General features: G+C 39.8%; 1 protein-coding gene across 5 annotated transcripts in view; it reads left to right on the forward strand.

The window, feature by feature from the left end:
- osbpl8 (oxysterol binding protein-like 8) overlaps positions 1-16,735 on the forward strand; it is an 82,381-nt gene that overhangs the window by 63,298 nt on the left and 2,348 nt on the right. For 4 of the 5 annotated variants that reach the window (XM_035678677.1, XM_035678703.1, XM_035678694.1 and 1 more), the window contains 17 exons: positions 2,431-2,504; positions 3,695-3,775; positions 4,134-4,235; positions 5,036-5,239; positions 6,913-6,997; positions 8,294-8,459; positions 8,563-8,788; positions 9,245-9,429; positions 10,620-10,701; positions 10,811-10,909; positions 11,071-11,167; positions 11,320-11,418; positions 11,653-11,750; positions 12,572-12,661; positions 13,100-13,236; positions 13,479-13,664; positions 15,032-15,185. In XM_035678677.1, the coding sequence (XP_035534570.1) occupies positions 2,431-2,504; positions 3,695-3,775; positions 4,134-4,235; positions 5,036-5,239; positions 6,913-6,997; positions 8,294-8,459; positions 8,563-8,788; positions 9,245-9,429; positions 10,620-10,701; positions 10,811-10,909; positions 11,071-11,167; positions 11,320-11,418; positions 11,653-11,750; positions 12,572-12,661; positions 13,100-13,236; positions 13,479-13,664; positions 15,032-15,185 (2,165 nt within the window). The remainder of the gene's footprint in view (positions 1-2,430; positions 2,505-3,694; positions 3,776-4,133; positions 4,236-5,035; positions 5,240-6,912; positions 6,998-8,293; positions 8,460-8,562; positions 8,789-9,244; positions 9,430-10,619; positions 10,702-10,810; positions 10,910-11,070; positions 11,168-11,319; positions 11,419-11,652; positions 11,751-12,571; positions 12,662-13,099; positions 13,237-13,478; positions 13,665-15,031; positions 15,186-16,735) is intronic. The other variant, XM_035678685.1, reaches the window with a different exon arrangement.

A 16,735-nucleotide genomic window follows, 5' to 3' on the forward strand; every position in this document is an offset into this window, starting at 1 on the left:
ACACTGGACCTTTAAATTAAATGGCAACAAACAGTTTGTAGTTACTGTGATCTATGGCTTTTGTCATAGGAAGGAGCCGGAAGAATAGAGCAAATGAAGATGCATTTATTTTCACTGTGACGATTTAACATTTTAATTGACATAATTTTTCTATTATGGTCATCCAGTTTCCTTCCTATAAGTTGAGACTTAGAGAAGGGAATGATGAGTTATGTAACGTCTTGTTGAATTGCCCTTGAGTTGTTTTCCAGCTGAAGTTGGCATGGAGATGCGCCTGTCAAGTGGGCACAGATGGTCTGTTGGGACATCTAATGTACCACTGAAACTAGATCCATAATAAAACAAAGGCACCACTCAAGGGAAGAAAGGCAATTGCATGCCTTCTTTTCTTGATGTATATCACAGCTAATTGAAACTAACAAGAGGAAGGAAAATACTTGTGTTTCTATTTCCTTTTAATTTCAAGGATACAGTTCTTGGTTTCATAGCACCAACTATTCAAATAACTGAAGTGTTCTCAAACAAGACATGCGTGCATGCAGTTGACTCGTGCCCAAGTAGCACTTAGGAGGACTGTTGACCTATTGCACATTTTTTCATTCCCAAGAGGGGTACGGCAGTTTCATTGTGTTGTATATTGTGTTTCAAGCCATAAGACATTTCTGTTTACTAGCTAGTTAAAGGAAATATCCCCCCCCCCCCAGAACTCTAGTGCACTATTGTACCCTCCATTTCTAGATTCATTTTGGTTTTGAGTTTGTCTGCTATCACCATCATTATTGCTTTCTCTGTGTACACATAATAAACTGCCAGCAAGCAAGCTTGTTTGTAGGGTTTTGATGAAAGGCATCACTGTAAATTGAAGAAGCAGGGTAATAATAAAAAGTAACTATGACAAAAACAATTCTGCACAAAATCACTCCAGTAATGCACAGGACATCACATTGTTGTTAATAAAAGTATCAGAGTTTGAAAGTAGTCAATAAAGAAATCCATGCCCAAAATGTCTGTAGGACATAATCGAAGTACGCAGAAAGAATACATAAGGCGGAGGCTTATTTTGCCAAAGTACAGACACACAGCTGTTTTATTAAAGCAAATAGCTAGTTAAATGATATGCAACTCTTTTCCAAATATATATAAATATCTCATTTGGTAATGAAACTCTGCAGCACTTCCTTTATTCTCATACTGATGGCCTGTGGATAGAGACGGAAACTAAAATATTTACAGGCTCTCTGTCACCTTTAGACCACCAGTGTCACTAATGCCAAGGTCTCAGTGGGGAATCTGTTGCTGAGGTGAGACTAATTGGTTAGAAACTGTCTCACTAACAAAGATTAGAAATGCTGAAGGTGAAGCACAAATGAACAACTGTTCCGTTTCTTTAGGTCTGTCATGTCACACAATATCTACATTTAACTGCATTCAGACACAGATTTATTATTGCACAGTTTGACATTTATAGAAACACACATTCCTGTCAGCAACTTCACTGGAGCAGTTGATAATTGAGTGTCTAAATCTTTGTTTCCAGTTCACTTTCCACACCCACATTGACCCAGCCAAACTATGGATTAAAACAGGGAATCTTCTTTCACAAGCCAACTTATATAACTTAGAGCTCAGTTCAGATTAGCGACTTGCAGCAGGCGCTTTCTTGTTGCCATCCAGATTTCATGATTTTCCTCCAGTTGCTTTGAAAGACAGCATGCTCCGGTGATGGACATTAATGTAATGAGTTCCAACATTTTGATTTGCAAACCCCCAAGAATTTTCCAAGCACATCTGATATTCAGTGGCTAACGGATCTTACCAATGAAAGCAAGAAGGATCACGAAAGAGGAAATGACAGCACCAAATTATCAAATCAGATCAGCTGACTAGTACTACAGCAAGCCGTAAAACATACAGCAACATACAACAGAACTTTTAGTGTTGTAAAACCAATTGGGCTATTATTAATTTTTCAATTAATCTGTTGGTCTTCTTAAAAGTCTAGTGTGTAACATTGAGGAGGATCTATTGGCAGAAATGGAAATAATATTCATAGTTGTGTTTTCATTAGTGTATAATCACCTGACAATAAGAATCATTGTGTTTTCCTTACCTTAGAATGATCTGTTTTTATCTGCAGAGGGAGCGGGTCCTCTTTCATGGTGTTGCTATGTTTAAGGTTTCTTCAGTAGCCCAGAAGTAGTTCCTACAAGCTTGCAAGGCTGAGCTGTATTCAAAAATTGCAATCTGCAACTTCAGTGTCACTGAATGCTACATACTGGCCCAGAATCAGAAATGGCCTTGAGCCCAGTGCCATGGCCCCCTGGGACCAGCCTGCATCCACAGCAGCTTGGCTGTCTGGTGGAATGGGGTCCTGTAGGTCACCTGAATGATGATGGACATTTATTTATACCATTGTGTTTTTTGTTGCAGGTTTCGAGAGAGGGAAGGAGGACCTCTTGCCTCTGCCTTTAAAAGAGGACTCACATTCCATATCTAAGAGCAAGGTAAGAAAAATCACTATTGATGTACAGTTGTTGGGCAGGGACAATTGGGTTCGTGTTCTAATGAGACTAGAGAATATGGGAAATGTCGTGTATCCTCTTCCCAGTCTCTCCTCAGGCTGTGATATATTTTTCCTTGAGATGACTCACACATCATATACACTGAACACATCAAACATTTATCAACTAAAATTCAAACGCCGCTGTTCTTTCCAATGATCTCAGTGTGGAGGAGGCCCGTCTAATTTATCTGTCGAGGTCCACATCAAATATGTTTGTCAGTGCAAACGTGGCTGAGTCTTCCTCTGAGTCACGGCAGAGGCGCTTTCATCAGACTGAAATCCTATTACATTTTTGTTATGATTTTGTAGTATGAAGACCTATAATAAGACAAGATAATCATTTCAGAGGTTCAAAAGCTTTTATCAGCAGGGCTTCCCAAAACCAGATTTTTATGACTCCTTATCTGTGGACTGTTCAGATTCTGCTATCAGCAACATCCGCCATCTTAGAAGAGCTATATGAAACTCTATATGGCTTTCTGAACCAAAGGATGTGAGAGAGAAGATTTTGGCTTTGATGCTTGTTATCATGTACCTTTAAACTTTGTCCAACTGTGCTTGTGGGAGTTTAAGGCCTTAAGTAGCACTGCTTTAGGATCCCCCACACATCCCCGTCGGTCTCTCCACTTTAAATCGCTCCAACTGGCTTTGTGGAGGGAGCTGGCAGAGACACACCGGCTAACTGAACTAAGTTTAGGCTGCCGGTGCATTGTAAAAAAGAACTTCTAGATGCTGTTGCAGCTCTTTCCTAATGTTGTCGTGAAAAAAACAAAATGGAATCTCCTCATTTCAGCAGACTTTGTTGTTTGTATCATTTGTGTTAATAGATTTGTCATTAAAAGGGAGCACTTTGTAGCCAAGATTACATTTAGTCATTTACTGGACGACCTCATCCAGAGCAGCTTACACAGAGTGCTGTAGCAGACCAAGCTGATGATTGTTATGCACAAATCCACACAGGAAAAGCTTAGTTATTATAACCAGACATGTTTGAGTGGTGTTTTCTCAGCTCAACACAAAAGATTAACAACTGATGGATACGTATTTAATGCTTAAAGACATTAAGTTGGGAAATAGTAGAGATGTTGATGTCTTTGGATATGAATAAGTTTTTCTCCTGTGTGTTCACAGTCTGAAACAAAGCTATACAATGGCTCAGACAAGGATGTGTCAGCGTCTGGAGGAAAGCTCACCAAGAAGGAGTCTCTCAAGGTAAGTGAGCTTAAATCAGCTTAAGTCTCCTTATATGGAGAGTGTTACAGACAGCCTAAACGCTGGTGCTTGCTCATCCCACACTGTGTTAACTTGGTGAGCCAGCATGCTTAAATTACTGTATAGAGGTTGAACTTTATGCTTCCTTCTTATTGTTCACCAATGTCATCACAGTACAGGATACATTACATTTAAAGTGGGAAATAAAATACAGCACTTTGCAGTCAGAAGGTACCAGGCGACACAGAGGAGTGTTAATTCCTCTTATTACTTCCTGCCAAATGTAATTCAGTGAGAAATATTAATATGCACAATTTGTGTGAAATTATGTCATTTGCATTGTCTGTGATCTGTGTAGGTGCAGAAGAAAAACTACAGGGAAGAAAAGAAGAGGGCAACCAAGGAGCTGCTCAGCACCATCACTGATCCCTCCGTCATCGTCATGGCCGACTGGCTAAAGGTGGGAACGTCTTCAACCCCACAGTGAACGTTTCCTTCTAATGTTGTGTATTTGTTGATTGTGCAGCATACTGTCCATTCAAAGGATATTAAGTAACTAAATGTGTATTCTAGTGTTCCGAACAACCTCTTACAAAAGCACAGTTTCTGTTTCTTGATTGTATTTTTTTCACATGATTTAATCTTATTTACAAGCATTTACAGTTTGTTTGTGTCCTCTGCATTCAAGATAGTTCAATTCTACACTCTATGTACTTACATTAAACATTAGAGAAGTTACAGGTAGATTTAAATGTGTAATCAAAAAATAGTTATTAAGTTAGAGACAGTAAACATTATGATCTGTAAATTGTTTGGCCAGTTGTTAATTTTTTTAACTTTTGCTTGTATAGAAATAGAAGTGTATATTACATGGATCTAAGGGTGCAGAAATCTGTACTATGAACATACATTGTATCTCTTTCATGGATGACTTCCCATCACACATTTTGATAAGCAAATTATTACCCAATGACATCATGCATCTTCAATCAGCATGTGACGTGATCTAGCATCTCTTTGGGACTTTTCTAGTAGACAACAACTGTCCCTGTTGTAGAGTTTTTCACTCCAAACCACATTACAGTTCAGCTGGTTGAAAATGTTTTTTCCCTCCTGGCCAAAAGAAACAAACCACTTTAGAAACAACACTTTCTATAAACCCCTCCAAACTCACTTTTTGGGCGACTTCCAATCCTAAAGTTCCTCATGTAGCATCTTCTAAAAGGCCTTAAATCTAGCATGTGTCTGTATTTGATCCAGATCCGTGGTACTCTGAAAAGCTGGACCAAGCTGTGGTGTGTGCTAAAACCAGGCGTCCTGCTCATCTATAAAACCCACAAAAACGGTCAGTGGGTGGGAACGGTGCTGCTCAACGCCTGCGAGCTCATCGAGAGGCCCTCTAAGAAGGACGGCTTCTGCTTCAAGCTCTTCCACCCCCTGGAGCAGTCCATCTGGGCCGTCAAGGTCAGAATATACCCTAAGATACAGGATTTGCAGCCAAACCAGTGACTCTCAGTATTATGGAGCATTTATGGGGAGCATTCCAGGTTGGAAAATTTGGGCATAGGAGAAATTCTTTTGGAAAATAGTAATATATCAGGGAATAGGGAATAGAGAATATCCAAAGAATATCCCAAAAAGTATCCCTTTACTTTTTTTGCACTCATTGAATTAGATAGTGATTTTAGATTACATTAACAAACAAGTAAATGAAAGATAAAGAAAAGACTCTGCTTGTAAGAGATAGAAAAGTCACTGAACCCTAGTAATTGGTGGCAGCAGCAGTAAATAGTTCTAAATGTAAAAAGGAAAGAAGTAGGGAGTGACATTTAGTTTCCTCCTCCATACACTCTTGGGCCTAATTTCATTGCAACTATATTTGAGCTTGGAAAGGTTTCTCCTAATATCTAGTTCCAACTTGATGTCATAAAACTAAAGTCGTTTTCCTCCAAATATTCTTTAATATATATATATATATATATATATATATAAAGCTCACTAAGTTATATCTCATTTTTAAATACGTACAGTCATGTGCCAGACTCTTTCTTGGCCAGGCACAGTCACTTCCTTAAGGAAATAGTCTCACACATAAATTCATGACTTGTTATATTTGGAATTTGTAACTTTTGGACAGAGTCAGGCTAGCCATTTCCCCTTGTTTCCAGTCTGTATGCTAAGCTAAGCTAACAGTCTGCTGGCTGTAGCTTCATATTTACCGTAGAATAATGTCAGTGGCATCAATCTTTTTATGTAGTGCAATGAACTTTCCAATATGTTTAACTGTTCCTTTAAATCTGCCATACATTACCTAATTTATCTTCATATTGCAATGGAAAACGTCTCTGACCTTATAACCCCATTTTTTCATAATAGACTGATTGAAGCTGAAGATTGAGAATACTGCTAGAGGTTTGTTATGCAGACGGATGAATTTGATCACTGCCTGTTTTGCTCTCCAGTGCTGAACAAAACAAAATGAACACAAACAGATCATCAGGGGGAAAATAATCTTCCTTTGTCCCCAGCAGTTAAAGCAAATAGTTAAAGTGATGTGGATGTTAACTGTATAATTAAGAGCTCATCTTTGTTTAATTCAGGCCATTTTCATATTTGGCAGCGCACATTTTCCATTTGTTCCTGTGTTTTTAACACTGTTCATTCGTCCACTCCAACTGTGATTTGGTATTCATCACTGACCTCTCGTTGCAAGTGTTTTCCCTTTTTGTTTGTGCCATGAAAAGGCTTGAATCACAATTAGCAGCCTGTCTTTTAGATTACAGCGTTCCTCCTCTCCCCATCGTCCTCTTCACTATTGAAATAAACACTTCACTCAATCAGCTTCTGTCCCCTCTGTCCCCTCTCTAATTTGCATAATGGCATACTCGGGTGTCTATATTTCCCCTGTTTGCACACATAAATTATTAAAAACTGATAAAAAAAAAACAAAAAAAACACAAACTCTGCGGCTGAAACGAGAAAATCACAAAGGCACTCGTAAAACCTCCTGAAATGAAAAGAGACAAAGATCAGAATGACTGATGGACCAATCAAGAATCAAATTTTTTTTAAAAACTACCTGAACCTTAAACACTGTGTAACATTTATTTGCTCCCTTCATTTCTTGTTGTCACCAGGGTCCTAAAGGAGAAGCAGTTGGCTCCATCACTCAGCCATTACCCAGCAGCCACCTCATCTTCCGCGCTGCCTCGGAGTCTGATGGTAAGAGACAGGCTGTCATTCACACTATGCTATGCTTGTCCAATGAGTGACACAGATAGATCCATGAATCTGCATCACATTGGTATCAGATTCATAAAGTAATATCAGTATTGGTTCAAAGCTACTTTTCCTTGCAGTATTTGGCCTTTTATGGAAGTGACATTAACCCCAATCTTTGTTATTTTAAACCAATTCATTATCTTAAAATAGGCACGTCTGAACAACCTGACCTATTTTACAGCTGCGCTCTTACACACCGATATTAGTGGGAAAATATCAGATATTCACATGGTCATCAGAAAACCACTCTAATACATCTCTGTTGTGTGGGTAGGTGTTTTCTAGGCCATTTAGACAGCCAAAATGGAACCCTGTGACTATTAAGTCACTCTGTGCGCTCTCTTGTTTGTCTCTTCTAATGTGTGTTTGAACTGGCCTTGGACAGTACCGACTAAGCAGTGTTATCTTTACATGGCTGTAATGGTTTGCCAATACAGTATATGGGGGAATGTGGAGTGCAACTAAAGTATAATGGATATAATTCATGTGAGACAGAGTACATCCAACATGGCTATCTTGCTAAACGTCCTCTCTTTGATATAATTATTTACACGCAACATGTCCTGTTTTATCAGTAGTTTTCCCAATACTTGTCATAGCTGATAAAAAAATGAATTAGTTTATTTTGGCTTCTATAGTGGGGCCAAACAGAAAAGTTTGAGAACTACTAGTATAATCAATTGATTGAGTGAATGATGAACTAGTAACTGGTTTTAGCCACATTCCATCTTGCTCCATGTCTCTGTCCATGGTGCTGAAACATCCAATCCAGTCTGTCCCTCTCTGAGTCTCTGTCCATGGTGCTGGAATCATCAACAGTGTCCAAAAGCACTTGCATCTTTTCACCCCAATGCACAGTACTTTACTTTCCTCCATTTTATTTCAGTGTATAAGTGTATATTTTATGCACTCTATATAGCCCTGAAAAATATCCATCAAAAACCTATTCTTAGAAAGTTTTTCTCATGTAGCAAGCAATCAAATTCAGCCCTTTCTGTCTTTATTATTATTGAAACACAGTTGTCCCCCTGTAATGATATAAATATCAAAATGAGAAGGATTTTAAAATGTTGCACTTCTGGAACTAATCCTGGAATAGGACCAGGGGTGATTCATGGTACAAGCACCAAAATGATGCTCAATATTAAAAGAAGGATAATGAACAAACAGCGAAGCCTGAAAATATATGCTGCACATCAGTAGGTTTTTTCTGATCAGTCTAACTTTCCTTCCCAGGCCGATGCTGGATGGACGCCTTAGAGCTGGCCTTGAAGTGCTCCAGCCTGCTGAAGAGAACCATGATTCGCGAGGGGAAAGAGGACATGAGCACAGTAGGCACTGGCGGAGAACACTCCATTAATTTCTACAGCCTCCTCCGAGCCCACAACATCCATGGTTTCCAGTGAGTAGGAAATAAAACCCAAGCTACTGCAACTATATTATCGCCCCTCAAATGTACCTTTATTTATTGCTAACATCTTCCTCACTATCCATCCTTCCTCCAGGTTTAATGACAGCGACCATTTGAAAGACCCAGACCTGTACTCAGACAAGTCAGACAGGGAGGGTGAACAGGACCACGAGGAGTCAGACCCAGAAGGCATGGAGAAGAGCGAGGAGAGCGACAGCGACACGTCAGAGCGCCAAGATGACTCATACATTGACCTGGACCCGAATGAACACGTGCGGGAAACCCCGTACCTGGAACAGTCTCACGAGGAACTTGGAGAGGTAGGAGACAAAGAGTCTACTGTTGTCAAACAGAGTTTTTAATTAAAAAAAGTTTCACCATATTTTCAAAGGATTTGTAGAAATCATTTTAATCTTTAGCTTGAATTAAAACTTCAGCTGAAAGAATTTTTCTTTTTGCGTAATGAGGAGAAATGAGCATGTTCCTCTGTGGGGCTATTGGGGAGGCTGTAACATGGACAGGCTTTGATCACAGTCTGTGTGGGTTGGTGTGCGTGGGCATCTGCAAGACACTGTGATGGTGTCAAAGCACTTGTAAGCATTTCTATTCTAATAAAATCTGAGTTTGACAGCTCACTAATTAAACACCTACTCAGGCTGAGGCAAAAGCTCATTAAAACCTCCTTTTGCAAACCAGTTGCACAAACAGTCACATTAAAGTGTTGAGCATGTGGCGACTCAACATGTCTGCTCTGTTGTGTGTGTCTCCTACTCCAGGCTGGCGAGGCTGCCCAGACAGAGACAGTGTCAGAGGAGAATAAATCTCTGATCTGGACTCTGCTGAAGCAGGTGCGACCTGGTATGGATCTATCCAAGGTGGTGCTGCCCACCTTCATCCTGGAGCCAAGGTCCTTTCTGGACAAACTGTCTGACTACTACTACCACGCAGACTTCCTGTCAGAGTAAGCCCTTCCCATTTTCTGTTTGCCCAAAGGCTTTTAAAATTAATCGTTTGACATTTTGGGGAACATGCTTATTTGCTTTCTTGCCGAGAGTTAAATGAGAAGGTCAGTTCCAATCATATCTTTATGCTAAATAGCTTGAGATGTACTTGAAATTAAGAAATTAAAATTGAGAAAAAACTTTAGGGGAAATAATTAATTTAAAGAAATTCACAACTGCTGGATCTCTCGAGCACCAGCATCGTAGACCAAAACAATGGCCGACCAGATTTAATTGACAGAACTAGTCATTTTAAATCGTAAAACACACTTAAAACTGTACAGAAATAAAATAAAACACACTAAAACCATCTTTGTTAGTCTTTCTTACAGTCTTTGTGCCCAATGCTGGTTTGGTCAAAATAACCTCGGGCTGCAGCGTAGCCAATCCTTGGGGACAAATGCACTTGTCAAAGTACATCCATAAAGTGCTTATTTTTAACGACTGGCTCAGATTGTTATTGTAAGTGTCTAACAACATCATGAAAAGGATCCCTACAGAGAAAGACCTTTTGTTTAACCAAAAACAGCTGTTCGCAAGACAAGAAATCACTCACCACCAGACTCCATGCACTTTGACCAGCTTTGTAAACAAATCACTATAGTAACACAGGCAAAGGGAGTGTGACATCATTCTTTGCTCAGGACACAATAATTCCACTCTGTGTTTACATATCAAATAGTTGTTTGCTGCTATATTCATGTTTTAAACTTCATAAATATAACATTTAAATAAACATTTATGAGATGATTGTTTTTGTAATTTTTCTTCTTCAGTAATGAAATATTTGGTGTTTTCTCAAGTTGTTTAGTGTTTAAAATCAGAATACATATCTGGGTCTATTTCATTACTTTAACAGTAATTCCTTGTCAATGAAATGTGCCTTTATAGTTTGAATTGATTGACTGATTGTCATATAATATGACACTGTCATTGAATGTCTTACTATCAGAGGAAAGAAAAATATACTCAGGCTGTCTTAGTTTTCAATGAAGAAGTTCTGTGGATACATCAGTGCACAACAACAAGTAGAGAAAAGCTGGGAGATATGATCAATATGTTGTAGTAGCAGATTGTACAAAGTTCAACCCACTGAGTTTAACAGCACTTGTTATGGAGGAGCATCAGTCTGTCTTTGTTTAATTCTCAGGGCTGCAATTGAAGAGAACGCCTACAACCGGATGAAGAAGGTGGTGAAGTGGTACATCTCTGGATTTTATAAAAAGCCAAAGGTCAGGAGAATAAAGTGACTTCATGTTGATGAGCTATATAACTATACATGCTTTCTATATACAGTAAGTTATACTAAACACATTTGTCCTGGTGGTTTTTAATCCAAAGGGCTTGAAGAAGCCTTACAACCCCATTATTGGAGAGATGTACCGCTGCATGTGGCTCCACCAGAAAACCAACAGCAAGACCTTCTACATCGCGGAACAGGTAACAACAGCTCTACTGCTAAGAGTACAAACTACTAGCAATCTGATTGGTCAAGAGCTCATTCCCCCTATAAAAAGTAGCTTTAGGTTTGGTCATTGGAATATCTGCAGCCAATGCTCATTGTTTTCCTTCAGTCTATATAAGTGTGTGTTTCTCTTCAGGTATCCCATCATCCTCCAGTGTCAGCTTTCTATGTCAGCAACAGGAAGGACGGATTCTGTCTCAGTGGCAGCATCCTCGCCAAGTCCAAGTTTTATGGTACACACACTCACACGACTATCAATTAATGTCACCCTCAGGAACCTTATATATGAATAAAACAGTATGCTAATGTTTATTCAGCTGTGAATTTATTATTTCTTTGCTGCTCAAGCACATCTGTCCACTGACTGCTGTTGTTTACATTCTAGGAAACTCCCTGTCGGCTATATTAGACGGCGAGGCTCGGCTCACTTTCCTCAACCGAGGAGAGGACTATGTGATGAACATGCCCTACGCTCACTGTAAAGGTCAGAGTGCAACCTGCTCTTACTTACGCCATGATCTGACTTCAGTAGAGGTTTTATGTAGCTGTAAAATTGACTGTTGAGATGTTTTAGGTGGGTAAACTCACAGAGAGAGACTGATGCGGAGGTAAAACAAATACAACTCATGCAACTTTTGTGTTGCAGCATTTCGTGTTGAAGGTTTGACACATTACTGTTGGACATCAAAAGCATTATTATCTATTTTCCATCTGCTAGGCATCCTGTATGGCACCATGACCCTGGAGCTGGGTGGTCAGATAACCATTGCGTGTGAGAAAACGGGCTACAGTGCTCAGCTTGAGTTCAAACTGAAGGTATGTCTGTGTTTTCTTGTTCGAGATAAAGCTACTTATTTAGTAGTAGTAGATAATGTCAGTCCTTAATTGATAGAGTAGGACTTTTTTTTCAGATGTTGAGTAATAAACTTCTTAAGAGAGCACTCCTCAAAGTCAGTTTCTCATATGACTTTTCTGAATGTCTCACACCGCCACCAACACCACTTCCTCTCCCACCCTGTGAAATATCCCATCCTCCATCAACTGCATTCTCCTATCATGAACTAGCAACAGGTACATGTCAGCGAAAGCAAATGGGGGAATCAATACATTTGAATTAAGATACAAATCATGATGGAGTCTCTTGATGTTAGACTTATTGTTGCAGAGGTATCTTTTTGCCTAATGTAGCTTGGTAGACAATAGTGAGTACTATTGAATGCAGTGCACCTGTTTAAACCATTAAGCTGAAGTGCTTTCATTAATTAAGTGTAATTGGAGGTTGATGGTGGTCGTTAGCTTAATTCCTTTTGTTACTTAATATGTAGTGTTACAGCACTTTTAAGCCTCATCTTCATGACTTGCTCAATCAGCCACATTTCTTTTGTATCTGAAGGGGAAAGGCTGTGCTAAACAACCCAAGCCATACGATACCATCCTATTTCACACTACACACACATAAATGACAAAACAAATCACAGTATTTCTTTCCACAGTAATCGCAGCATGTAAACTGTATGTGTGCATGTATCTCTCCCTCCTTTCCCCTTGCTTATACTTACGTCCCTTCCCTTCCTTCTCTCTTTCCCCACCCCCCCATCACTCTCTCGCTCCTCCTTTCTCTCCGTTCTTTCCTCCAGCCGTTCCTGGGCAGCAGTGACAGTGTCAATGAGATCTCTGGAAAGATCAAGCTGGGGAAGGAGGTGTTAGCTACGCTAGAAGGACACTGGGTAAGACACACAATGTGCAACATGCAGGGTTCAGCTCATGTTACATACAGATCCTTTATCTCTTTAAAAGCCCTTTGCTAATAGGGCAGTTATTCCAGACAGCCTTGTAATAAAAATACCTAAAAATATTTGCCCAAGTGTAAATTAGACTTTCTCAATAAATTGTATTTGTTTTATGTGTTGTGATTGTATTAAACTTCCTATGTTGATGTTCAGCAAAATTTGTTAAGTTAAAATTGTTAAGCTTCCTATAAACCATGTGTCTCTGTGTCTTCGTCTGTTTCAGTGAAGCTGTAAAATTATACAAAATAGTGTCAGCCTGGTTATGAACCAAATTAATATTTAATGCAGATAAAAGCTTCACTGTGCTCTAGTTTGTATCTGGCGCTGTCTTTTGGCAAGTAAAGAGACCTTTTTCTTTTTACTTTGCTCCCACAGGACAGTGAGATCTTTATTAACGACAAGAAGACAGGGACGGTGGACACTTTCTGGAACCCGACACCGGAGCTGAGGCAGAGCCGACTGACCCGCTGCACCGTCCCCCCAGAGGAGCAAGGAGAGCTCGAATCAGAAAGGTGGATTTGACTTTACTCTTATCAGCAGAACAGTCTGCAAAGTTCTGTTCTCACACTTGCCACATTGTGAAAAAGTTTGGAATAAAGATGAAGTTTTATTTTTACCAATTGATGCATTGTATTGTTTTGTACCTGTGTCTTATTTATTGGCTTTTATTGTCCCAGATTCACCTTAGTCACTCTTAGGCATCTTGATATATTTTCTATTACTCTTCTGACTTTGTTCCCTCCCAACTCATCAGGCTGTGGCAGCACGTGACCCGGGCCATCACCAACAAGGACCAGACCGAGGCCACCAACGAGAAGTTCATCCTGGAGGAGGTTCAGAGGAAGTCCGCCCGCGAGCGAAAGGCCAAGTGTGAGGAGTGGAACCCCGCCCTGTTCGAGCAGGACCCCGTCACCGGAGAGTGGCATTACAGATATGCCGAGTGAGTAAAACCAGACACAGAGTACAGTAACAAAAATAATATAAGTCATATTTACTTCCTGAAACAAACAAACAAACTGAAAAGAACTTAAACAGCTACTTATGGGTGCCATTGCTAACTAATTATTCATTAATGATGAATGTAGAATGTGTTAACACCTAAGTACTATAGTATACTACTTATAAATGCATTATCAGCAACAAAGGACAATGCTTACAGTACTAACAATTATAGCCCGACTGATGCTGGATTTTTTAGGCTAATACTGATTGTAAAAATCTGACAATGATATAGCAGCCTATATTTGTTTCTTTACATAAACAGTTTGAAAAAGATCTCTTAAATGTAGTTTCTAAACAATTGTGACGAAGAAACAATATATAGTGAGGACAGTGTAAATTCTAACTTTATTTGTATAGCACTTCACTTCAAAAACAAGTTACTAAGTGCTTTACAAAGGCATAAAAACAAGAGGAATTAACAGGTATAATGAAGTAGAATAGATACAGTAATAAAGACAAACTAGGTATTAATTACTAAACACAATAAAATGTATAAGAGAATTAAAAGAAGAGACAGAGCTGGCCTGTCTGATCTCCAGCAGGTTGTTCCAGAGCTGTGGTGCCCTGAGTCCAAAGGCTCCATACCCTCTGGTTTGTAGCCTTGACTCAGGAATTACTCATAGACCTCTGCCAGAGGATCTCAGGCAGCATTCAGGCTTATAAGTGGTTAGTTAGCCAGTGATACAATCAGTGGCCAACCCCAAATTTGTTTTAAATGCAATCATCAAATTTTTTTTGAATCAATTCAAGCCACTGTAGAGATGCTAATATAGGCGTTGTGTGGGCTCTTCTGTTGGATTTCGTGATTGAAAATGGACACAGTGTAATGGAAACACTTTTTCTAAATTACCACATTGTACTGCAATTTCCTATTTCTTATTGGTGGGCATTATGTGCCATGTGACAGGGTGCCATCTAGTGCCCATCCTCTATAACTGCAGGGGTGATGGCCAACCTGTTATCAGACTATACTTCTAAGAACAGCTTTTAATATATTGTATGATAGACAGGAAGGGTTTTTACTGGTAAACAGTGTCGGTATTGTGCAGTTATATCAGGTGAAATGTTGTGGAGGGCGCTGACGATCTCCCCACTGTTTTTATTTGTTGTCTGTCTGTCATTTTCCCTTTGTGTCTTTATCTGCCTCTCTATGTAACATTTCCCTTTCTCTCTTTCATTCATGTATTTCTTTGTCTCTGTTATCTTTTTCTATTGTCCTATGCTCCCCCCATGTGTCCGTCTCACTATTTTTCTTTCTCCACGTCTCCTCATCTCGCCCTGTGTGTGTCTCGGCCCCCTCCCCAGCACGAGGCCATGGGATCCGCTCAACGACCTGATCCAGTTTGAGAAAGACGGCTGTATCCAGACCAAGGTCCGACACCGCACCCCTATGGTACGTTCTGGCAGTCTTATTAGTCTGAGTAACCAGGGGCCGCGGAGGGACAATTGCAAGTGCCAGGTAGGTCGCCCCGATCGAAAACCGCCATTAAAAAACAAAAAACGCAGCTCGCCGCCTCAGCCACCTTCCACGCAGCACTCGGTGTACCGTCTTCATTGTCGCTTCTTCTCTTTGTGTCGTCGCCACTGTTCCGCCATCGCCGTTGTCGCCGCTGCTCCTTTTTTCTTTTTTTCTTTCTCTTTGTCTCTGTTTTTTCTTTTCCTACCCTGGCACCTGCTGTTCTCTCTGTATGGGAGGGAAGGGTCTCCATTGACATGGAGAACTTCCTTTTCTCGCCTTGTCAAAAAGAAAAGGATCGTTTGACATGAAGGACGACATTTGTTATACAGGCCTTTGGAAATATTGTCTTCCTGCAGACTGACTTATTTTTTGCTCTTGTAATTTACCACCTATTGACACCTTGTAGATTATGAACTGAATTTATTTGTACATGAACATTACTTTACCATCATTGATTTTGCCATTTCCTTCAATAAAATGTCTTCTTTCTTTTAGCAGTTTTTACTACCCTAATCTTACAGTGAAAGTTGAGGCAGCATCTAAAGCTGCATATTCCCAATGTGAAATGTAACAAAGTGATAATAAACCCATGTTGGGGTTTAAATACTATTCCTTAAAGTTTGTTGCAAAGGCTCTAATTTCTTTTTTGCACTTAATTTAGTTTTCCCCCATACAAAGTGTAAATGAGAGAACAGCTCCAACCATCACATCAACAGAGCAACCACTGCCGTCGACGCCTGGTTGCTTCAGGATGTCCGCCACACCCTCCTCACCCTCCACCTGTCCTCATCTTCATGTTTGTTTCTGTGTGTGTGTTCGCTCACTAAGTCTCAACTTCTACTAAGCTGCTCCTTGTTCAGGTTATGTTGAGAAACTAAAGGCTGCTGTGGTGCAGTCGCTGTAACTGCTGCTCGTGTGTTCGGATTCTGTGTGTGTGTTCTAGGCCTGGGCGATAAATCAATAGCAATATATATCACAACAGACACTAACGAATACCCCCTGGCTTATAAACATCATCATATCCCTTGTAATAGAGCGTGCTATAAGTGAATTACCATAGTCGCTTCCATCATTTGTCATCCATCACAACCAGTGCCTGAAATGGGCCAATACTTACCAGTAGTGACGACTGGCACAGAATCCACTCAACATGGTGGATTCTGTAAAAGAGGACCCACTTCCTCTGTAGATAAAAACGGCTCATTCTAAGGTAACAAAAACAATTTTTATATTCAGGTGATTTTACACTAATGGAAACAATTTTCATTTCTGCCAATAGATCCTCCTCAATGTTACACAATGGGCCGACCTTTAGGTATATTAAATTCAACCTTTTTCACCTGGTCTTTATTAAGAATAGTATATAGAATAATTATCAATATTGACAGAAATGAAATATTTAATCGTGGTATATTAAAAATCGCCCAGCCCTAGTTGGTTCAAAGTAACCACCTGCCAAGTCCCTGAGCTAGTGTCTGGTTAATGTATCCGTATCTGTCTATTTGGTTTAGCTTTTATAAGGTAGAAATTTAATTTTTGGTTGGTAAAAC

Source organism: Morone saxatilis, unplaced genomic scaffold, assembly GCF_004916995.1.
Source record: "Morone saxatilis isolate NCDOM2014 unplaced genomic scaffold, NCSU_SB_2.0 Contig10, whole genome shotgun sequence".
Lineage (NCBI taxonomy): Eukaryota > Metazoa > Chordata > Actinopteri > Moronidae > Morone > Morone saxatilis.